Genomic DNA, 10,168 nt, shown 5'->3' with positions numbered 1-10,168 from the left:
TATTGTTGAGTAGCTTTTACGGAATCCTGCCTGGGCGTTTGGTTGGCTGAAGACTAAGGTGTTCCTGATTCTATTTGATATTACCTTAGTAAATAGTTAGTAAATGCTAAGATAGTTGCATGGTGAGATCGAATTCCCAATGCTATCGCCAGCGTGAATAGCTCGCAGGTTGCCGTTCAGCAATCAGAAGGGTTTAACCTAGGCTGGTTCAGTGCTTCCTTCGTTCGGCTGATAAAACTATACAGTCAGGACGGGAATATATTACGAAGATCTTTCATTTGGCTGCCATTTTTCTCTAGTTCGGGAGTGCCGCACTTTGCTCCTCAATTTCACCACACAGCACGCACCGTCAGCACCATGCTCTTCGCTCTACTTCGCGCAGGGAATACAGGGCCCCTAGATCGTGATTTTCGATTTCAAGCTCCGTTGCTTGTATCGCGTGACACGCTGTGGGGCAGATCGCAGAGATATCGGCAGCGCCGCGGTGAGCAAGTCATGCCCGAGCGAATGATGAAGGGCGAAAAAGAAGTAAAATTTATATAGTCGGCTAGTAAAGGTGCCCTTAAGACCGAGTTCACGGTTTTGTCGCTCTCACTGCTTGAGAAGTGCTGGCAGTGCGTTCCTGTTGCGTGCATCGTGCGACCTCCTCGTAGCAGACGACATAGGGCTGTGCTCTGCCATTTACGCTTGCGATATCGTCTGTCAGCTGAGAATTAAAAAAAATGACATTAATAAATTACTTGAGCATTGCGTAAATGCCCGGCCCCACACGTTTATGCTTTAGAACTTGTCGTATAATATTTAATTTATATTTTATATTTCTTTAGCAAGCAGAACCATTCTGCAGTTCCTCGATTAGCTTGTCATATAATGACGTACACTTCAGAGGTGGCACTCTCTCCTCTATTGGTCGCGTTCTCCCCTTCTTCCATCACCGACTTGGGAGTGGCACATTTACTGACGTAAGGGCAAGCTGAGCGTTTCGTTTTCCGAACCTTTATAAGATTCCGCCCCTGAAGGCCCTTTTCTTGACCGCGACACCGGATGCACCATCCACGGAGCCCATGCAGTGCCTTATCTGGACCGACCGGCCCAAAAATTGAACGCAGCGGCCACTTCTGGAATGCTACCGCCGCGTCTGCTGGCAACCGGGTTGGTGTACACGTGAGGAAGCTATCACCAAGGAACGCCCGCTATATCTACCGCCACTTCATCGGGTCGCACTGGGGCACAGCATGACGTCTGCAATCGAGAGCTCACCGATGTTCTTCCTAGTTAGTTACCGTGACTGCTCCTATCGCCACGTAAAAACCGACAACCGTTTGCTTGTTGTAGTGTTGTGCCCCAGTGAGTGGTATCAAATCATGAGAAGCCAACAAAGAGACCAAGGAAAACATAGGTGTATTACTTGTACTTACCAATTGAATTAAAGAAATGATAAATTATTGACAATAAAAGTCGATGAAAAAACACCTTGCCGCAGGTGGGGAATGGTCCCACGTCTTCGCATTTCGCGTGCGATGCTCAATGCAACTGAGGTACCACGGCGCGGTTTCCCCATCCACTTGCCTGGGTATTTATGTGTTACTACTAGAACTAACGTTGGGAGTGTTAGCCAGTGCCACCACTCACAAACCTTGGTGGCGAATGTGCAACATCCATTCTGCCACAGGTGTCACGAGTGCGTCATCTTTCTGGGTCAAGGCAACTGGTCAATCAACCCGCACATGCTACCTGAAGGCATCAATGTTTCCGAATTCGACACACTCGTTATGTAAGAACAAGAAGGAAGGGGGTTAACTGAGGGGCCCGATTTTTATTAATCATATCATGACAAGCCAACAAAGACACCAAGGAAAACATTAGGCAGATCACTTGTACTTACCAATACAATGAAAGAAATAATAAATTAATGGCAATGCAAGTGGATGAAGAAACAACTTGCTACCGGTGGGCAACGACGTCTTCACGTTGCGCGTGCGATGCTCTAACCAATTGAACTACCGCGACGCGGTTTCCCCCGTGAATTCTTTAACACTATCATAGATTATAATTTTTTGCCACTTCGCAAGCAATTCACTTGCATAAATAATTGCTCATCATCCCTCTCTGAGGTATCGTCTGGTGTTCCACAGGGCGCTGTCTTCGGCCTATTACTCTATGCAACACACACACACACACACACACACACACACACAGACACACACACACACACACACACACACACACACACATATATATATATATATATATATATATATATATATATATACGAACGACCTCCCTAGAGATATGCCCTCTACCATTCGTTTGTTGGTGCTATTTGCCGTAACATTTCTGATACAAATGATGATCTTCCGCTACAGAAGGACCTAGACCGTGTATCATAATGGTGCACTAAATGGCTAATCGCAGTAAACACTAACAAATTTAAATTAGTAACTTTCAGCCGAAAACTATGAAACGCCACGTTCACCTGCCCGCTTAACGATCACCCAGTCTGGCAGCATCTCCATACAAATACCTGGGCATCCGCTTTACTCCTAACCTTGCCTGGACGACACACATAAATCAAATCGTAGCTAAGGCTTCACGTACTATCGGATATCTAAAATATAATCTCCATGGTGAGCCACCATGGAAACAAGCTTACTTAACGTTTGTTACTTAACGTTTGTTCACCCACAACTTGTATTTGCACCGCCTATCTGGTCGCCCTACCGAGTATACTAAACACGCTTCCTTGAATCCGTTCAAAACCGGGCTACGCTCTTCATCGCTCAAAAATATCGCCGACACTCCACACTCTAAGAAAAGCTTACACCCTTTCAGTCGTATCTTGCCAAACAACAATAAACGTCAACTGTCTTGTCCGCATTTCCTTTCTTCAACACTGCGAGCCCTGTGTGATAACGACATGCGCGTTATCAGCAAAGCATAGCACTGCCGTCAGGAAAGTAGCGGGTGCGGCGTTTTCAAGAAAGGAAACGCAAGCAAGGCAGATGACAATTATCGTTGTGTGGCAGATATACACCCCAAAGGGTGTGAACTTTTTTTTAGTGTAACGTGAAGATGACGCTATCTCTACCATGTTTAGAATCAAGTCGAACGGTTGCACTGGATTGTTGATTTCATAAAATGGTGTTCAGTCCTCAGAGAAACAAGCTGCCGTTGTCTCAACCTTGCCGCATATAAGATCGTCTTTGTAATTGCATTAGCTTTCGGCGCATTTTTTGCCATATTAAAGCATTTAAGATGACGTCACAGACACCAGAGATACTAACGTATTTAGAGACAAGCTAACCGCCATACCTAACTAATATCGTTGTTTTTATTGGCTGCTACCAAAACAAAATATCTTCTAATGTGGTGTTACATGTATGAAACTGTGTTCTTGTTTAGTTCAGAGCCAAGTGGTGTTCCGTTTTTATATAGCCACATTTCTAAACCTGAAATTCGTGTAACTGCTTTCCTTGATTTTACGAGTATAATGTCTTGTGTGTGTGGCTAACAATTGTATAACGTATTTCTTCAATCATTTTGTTTGCTCTTATGCTTTTGCGATTTCCATGTATATTGTCCCACTAACATAATCCTCCCTCGTAAAGAGCCTGTGAGTTGTTTGAATAAATAAATAAATAAATAAATGAAAAAGACGAATATTGATCAATTGAAAGGGGTTCAACAAAACTATGTTTAGTTTTTAATAGTTGCGGCAGCCAGCACATCGGAAAAACAGTTTTGGAGAGCCAATCTACCATCCCAAGCAAGAGAAACAGGCGTTTCCGTCAGAAATTTCCCGATCTAATAAATAAAGTGCAGTAAAAAATTGATTCTTGATTCTGACCGTTTTTTAGGCACCGCCTGCAGGGCTCTAAAAGTCAAATGCAGAATTTTTCACATTTTCGGTGACAGCGCTGCTCTCATGCAACCACTCGTCTTTTTAATTCCTGAAGACTCATTCCACCAATCATTACGATATTTACATCACTTCCAGCAGGACGCTAACAAAAAACCTACGTCTTAGTTGAAGTTATTCTCATTAAGCTTGTTCATGATAGATAACGTCAGCTGAATTAAGTCGTATTCAGCTGCGCGTGTCATTTTGCCCCGCCTTCCCACATGTTTCATAACGTCAATCAAGCTATGAGATTCAACGCAGAGAAACAACACACGGGCTTTGAACGACGCATTTGCATAGGGACCCGAGATTCTTTTCGAACACTTGATGTTGTTTAACATGCATGACAGGATCGTTTTCGTATTATACCACTACAGGAACGCGGTTGATGCGCATGGCATTCCAATCGCCAGAGAGGTTAACGCAGCGGATCTTGAGGCAAGAACTGGCTGACCGCACGGGAAACGCTTCTAGTATACAGTGAGCTAACTAGTTGGTAAAAAGGGGTCTATGATTATTTTTTTACACCGCATGTTCTTTCAAGTTAATGTCTTTGCTATAGTGTGAATTGCATATAAGTAGCTACCAGTGCTTCAAAGTGCGCGCCTTTTCATTCGTGAATGGTTATCTTAGCGTGCGAACCATATGCAGCGTGAGACACAACAAAATATGTGTTATACCATATTTTTGCAAGGCGTCTGTTTACATTAAGTGTATTATTGCACTCGTCGGATCAAGTATCACAACATTGATAATGACATTGGACTACATGTAGATGAGCAAGTGTCACAATGCTTATGCATACTTAGACAACTCGCAGAGGAGTTTCTCTGCGATTTTTTTTATCGGAAAGGTACAGTCGGTGGTGATCCAAGGCTGACAATGCATGTAAGAGGGGTGCGGAGCTTTTCTTTTTATGAGATCCTTGCCCAGCCTCCAAAGACCTGCTCAAGCTAAGACTTGCTAACGTATGTATGTACTTTTCTTATTGTCGCATGCCCTCGAACCTTCATCATTCCTACTGTGTAATGACATTAGAGCTGTATTCACGTCCAAAAGGAAATGGAGCTGGTAATTCGGCTGCCTAAGGTTTGCGGCCGGGCAGCAGCTCCCCTACCCTGCTTCCGTTGACAAGCTAGGGGGAGGGGTCTAGAACAACATTACACTCCCCTCCCCACAGTGGTGTAGCCAGAAAAGTTTTCGTGTGAGGGAACGAGGAGTCCTAAGTGACCGTGGGGGAGAAGGAGCTGAGCCAGTCCCATAGTAGCAAAATATTTACTGTTAGTAAGCGTTACAAGTGCCCGGCATGGCCCCCTTGGCTACGCCGCTAGTCCACCCCCCGCAATCGACGCAATCGAGCTATCAGAACGTACATGACACGCATGCATGACATAACACAAATGACATGCCAGTGAGCTGGCATCGATGTAGTGACAGCATCATCATCAGCCCATTTTCATGTCCATCGCAGGACGAAAGCTTCTCCAGCTATCTCCAATACCCCTGTCGTCTGCTAACTGCTTCCACGTGTCTTCACATTTTCTAGTTCCATCACGCCCACCTTATTCTATGCCGTCCTCGACTGAGCTTACATTCCCTTAGCATTCATTCTGCAACCCCAATAGACCAGTGGTTCTCTCCCTTACAGATTGCATGGTCTGCCCAGCACGACTTCTTCCTCTTTATGTCAACCGGAATATCAGGTTTCCCCGTTCGCTCTCTAATCCACATCGCTGTCTTCCCGTCTATTATCGTCACACCTGACATTTTTCATTGCACAGCTCGTTGCGCGGTCCTCAACTCCTTCCCAACTTCTTTGGTAACCTCCAAGTTTCGGCCCCATATGTTAGTAACAGTAGAAAGCAATGATTAGCACTAGGCTCCATTATAATGATTTAGTAATGCCTGCCGTAAGCTCTCCAACTATTTTTTTTTGTTTTCTTAATTTACTTGATCAGAGGGCCGTGTGAGTAATTAACCTCAACAAACGTATTTCTGCGCAGGTTCTAGGAGGCTGACTGCCGATCATGACATTTCGTTCTCTCGCCAGGCTGTGGAGCATCACTTTTCCCTTCTACATACTAAACTTCAATCAGACTGCTACACTTCTTTCGCTGAATTCCTCGAACGTTTGTCGCAAACAGTCTGCAGTGTTGCTAAGTATGCCAATGTGATCTACAAACTGTAAGTCGTTCAGCTACTTACCGTTAGCCCTCACCCCTAACAATTCCCAGCCTAACTGGTTGCACACCTTTGGGTATTCAGTGATAGCGTTGTAAAATTTTGCCATTGATCATGCGAATCCTTTTGCAGATATCTGGCTATGCAAAGTCGGCGCGTTAGTGTCATCCTTTGGACATCAACATTCGTGGGAAACTATATATATTTTTGACCGCTGTGCGGAGTCAGTGCGCTGCGGCCAAGGTGTTCCGATCTAATTATTGCAGCTAGATAATTGAAGCGCAGGTTGCGCGCATTTCACGTATAGCCAATATCAAATCGTAAACTGCCAGAGTTCATTTATCATATGATGTACGCTTCTTCACTTACTCCCGTAAAATTAGGCTGCAAGTTAAAAATACTAGGGTTTTCCAAGGGTGTGTTCTTATTAAACACTCTTTTCCGTTAAAAAGGGTGTTGCAAGGGCTTTTACAAGGCTGAAAAGATAAATAAACCCGCATTGCACCCATAAGGCTGTGAAAATTTTAAGAGGCACTGCAAGTGGTAAGGGAATGCATTTACTTAGGGCAGGTATAGGCCATGGATCCGGATCATGAGAGGGAAATAATCAGAAGAATAAGAATGGGCTGGGGTGCGTTTGGCAGGCATTCTCAGATCATGAACAGCAGGTTGCCATTATCCCTCAAGAGAAAAGTGTATAATAGCTGTGTCTTACCAGTACTCACCTACGGGGCAGAAACCTGGAGGCTTACGAAAAGTGTTCTACCTAAATAGAGGGCGACGCAACGAGCTATGGAAAGAAGAATGATGGGTGTAGCTTTAAGGGATAAGAAAAGAGCAGATTTGTTGAGGCAACAAACGCGGCCTAATGGCATCTTAGTTGAAATCAAGAAAAAGAAATGGGCATGGGCAGGACATGTAATGAGGAGGGAAGATAATCTATGGTCATTAAGGGTTACGGAACGGATTCCAAGGGAAGGGAAGCCTATGAGGGGGTGGCAGAGAGTTAGGGGGCGGATGAGATTAAGAAGTTTTTAGGGACAACATGGCCACAATTAGTACGTGTCCTGGGTAGTTGGAGAAGTATGGGGGAGGCCTTTGCACTGCATGGGCGTAACCAGGCTGGTGATGGTGACCTGTTCAATAAAAAAAAATCTTTTTTTTTCAGAGATAGTGCCCATTAGATGGTAATACGTTTTGTAGATCTTACAATTCTTGTTACGTACATTATTTAGTATATACAAGGGTGTCTTCAGCACTTTGTTCAATTTTATTCCACAATCTTGATTCTGAGCAAAACGTGAACAAGGTGAATGCAGGAGCTAACGTTTCGACAAGTGGACTTGTATTCTTCAAGGTGACATATGCTTTCCGCGCCACAGTATATATAGGTGGGGTTCTTCCAGAGGGGAGAGGGTGTGAGGCGGGAAGACGGAGAAACGAGGGAAAATGTGTTAGGGTGTCAAATTGAGAGGAAAGGAACCCTGTGTACAAGGTCAAAGCCAGGGTCCTCCCCCCCCACTCTGGTCTGTCAACACACGCGCGTTAGCCGGCGTGTCAGCGGCGTCTGACACGCCGGCTGACAAAAAAAAAGGCAAGGAAAGGGGAAAAAAGAAAAAAAGGGGGAGGATATGCCAAAAATCAAACTAAGCGTTGTTGTCTATAGCTTGAAGTTTAGCATAGCGAATAGATTCTATAGCTCCCTTTGAAACATTCTTGCCTATTGGTTGCAATGTCTTGAACTTATGGATAAGGTATGATCTCCCGCATTCCCCGGCTTTTCTCTGAATCTTGATTCTGGCAATATATATATTTTTTGTAACGTGCATCTTGGTAATAAAACCTTGATGGTTGAAAAGTGCATTTGTTCTGCTTTTTATTTATGTATTACATAAAGCATTTAGTGCAGTATTTAAAAAACAAGAAATCTGGCGTAGCCTAAAAAAAACCCTATTCACCCGATGGCAGGGAATGAGTTAACCATGACACAGAACCGGTACTTTTCCGCGCAATTCAAAGCCGCGCCAAGGCAAATGCGCAGTTGGCATATGTCGGCCCCGCGGAAAGTGTAGCTGCAAAACTACACATGTGCGTACTCTCTTGCTGCAGTACATGACTCAGCCTATATGCGAGCACAGATGCTTCGGCTACATAATTCTGCGTTCTTTAAAAGCAGGTACTTGAATTTTATTTTGGAATCGTTCGCAATTCTGCTCTTTCTGCCGCAGTTAGGCTCCTGTACGTGAACCAGCAAGTCACACTTCTGAACACGACTTTCAAGAATAATGTAAGTATACTAGTGATTTCACAACGACTAGAATGTCATTAATTACCGCGAACTATGCATGTCATTAGAATTAAAATTCTGTATTTAAAGAGATGATGATTGACTTTTCAGATACGGTAAATACATTGTACTAGACGCGGTACAGTGCTTTTCTGAACATCGAGCCAAGAATTATTCACTTGCTTTCTGCGGGCAAGGTTTAATGTCATGGCAAATATTGGTGACGCTTTCTTATGACTTTGTGAAAGCCCCGTCACATAAACTGCATATTGAAGTAGAAAATTCAATATCCACAATAAGAATTACAAATAAAAAGATGTTTCCAGTCCCGCACAGGAGCCTTCTCCACAATGACCATGAATGAAAAGAAAATTGGTTATGTGCGTTTTAAGACGTGGCCAAATACTGGGCGTACACCCAACAATGTTGCCGTCCTTGCGATTGAGCTTGCACTCAGTTCTCTTGGTGATCAAAAATTGAAGATGCACTCGCGAAGCCAAATCCTTTTTTTTTGCGATGATTCTTGCATCATCTCAACTGATTCTATGATTTATTTATTTATTTATTTATTTATTTATTTATTTAAAATACTTTCAGGCCCAAAGGCACAACATAAAGGAGTGGCGGAAAAATAGCAAGGCGTGTAGGAAACAAAACAACATATTACAAGGCATCTTGTAAAGCGATCATGAACTTGTGATCAGCGCTGGTTATTTCGGAGGGAAAGTGGTTCCATGAGACACGTGCTCTAGGAACAAATAAGTCATTACACAATTTTGTACGACAAGAAGGTTGACCCACCTTGAAGCGATGATCGGTCCTTGATAATATGTAATGAGGTGGGTGAAACAGAACGTCCTTCATCTCGTTGTTATAATAATAGATATTATGAAAAAGGCTAAGGCGAGATGACTTTCGACGCAACGAAAGGTCAGGTAAGTTTAGGGTTTTCTTCATAGATGTGACACTGGAATGACGTGAATAATACGATGAGATGAAACGTGCTCCACCATTCTGAATGGCTTCAAGAGGTTGAGTGAGTGTATTCTGAGTAGCATCCCATAGGGCGCATGCGTACTCTAATTTAGAACGTACCAAACTTTTGTAAAGTGTTAACTTCAGGGACGATGGGGCATCAAACAAGTTTCCACGCCGATAACCAAGCATATGATTGGCGTTGTTCGTTACATATTCGACATGCGTATTCCACGACAGAATAGAAGAAATGTGAACACCAAGGTATTTGTAGCTGTCAACAGATGGTAATGGAATATTGTTCAGGCAGTAAGAACGCGGATAATGATTAGTGCTGTGGAGGGAAACCTGCATACTTTTGCATTTAGTTGTATTAAGTGTCATAAGCCATTGGCTGCACCATTCAAATACCCTATTTAAATCATGTTGCAGGTTGAGATAATCGCATGGTTAGTAATTTTCTGGTAAACCACGCAGTCATTGCAAAAAGTCGGACAGCTGAGGAAAAAAGGCAAGTAGCCAGATCAATAATATAAATCAAGAGCAGAGGGCCCAAAATGGACCATTGCGGGACACCAGATGTTACGACAGAATTAGGTGAAGACAAGTCGTCAGCCGTCACATACTGACTACTGTTAGAGAAGAATTCCTTCATCCATGCAAGTACATGGGGGTCTATGTTAAGTTGATTAAGCTTGAAGAAAAGTAGATCGTGTGAGACGGAGTCAAATGCTTTGGCAAAGTCTAAATACACGCAATCAGTATCAAAGTCATGATCCGCGTTAATAAACAAGTCGTTAGTAAAACATAGCAGTTGCGTTTCG

General features: G+C 43.5%; 1 protein-coding gene across 2 annotated transcripts in view; it reads left to right on the top strand.

Moving 5' to 3' along the window:
• Positions 1–8,112: 8,112 nt before the first annotated feature.
• LOC139051405 (arylsulfatase B-like) overlaps positions 8,113–10,168 on the top strand; it is a 170,507-nt gene continuing 168,451 nt past the window's right edge. Inside the window, exons 1-2 of one of the 2 annotated variants that reach the window (XM_070528426.1) lie at positions 8,113–8,170; positions 8,315–8,369. In XM_070528426.1, coding sequence (XP_070384527.1) covers positions 8,368–8,369 — 2 coding nt within the window. In that variant the 5' untranslated portion in view covers positions 8,113–8,170; positions 8,315–8,367. Of the gene's footprint in view, positions 8,171–8,199; positions 8,370–10,168 lie in introns of those variants that run through there. The other variant, XM_070528425.1, reaches the window with a different exon arrangement.

This window comes from Dermacentor albipictus, unplaced genomic scaffold (genome assembly GCF_038994185.2).
Source record: "Dermacentor albipictus isolate Rhodes 1998 colony unplaced genomic scaffold, USDA_Dalb.pri_finalv2 scaffold_11, whole genome shotgun sequence".
NCBI classification, from domain to species: Eukaryota; Metazoa; Arthropoda; class Arachnida; order Ixodida; family Ixodidae; genus Dermacentor; species Dermacentor albipictus.
Note: the sequence above shows the minus strand (reverse complement) of the source record. Positions and strands in the feature narration are given on the sequence as shown.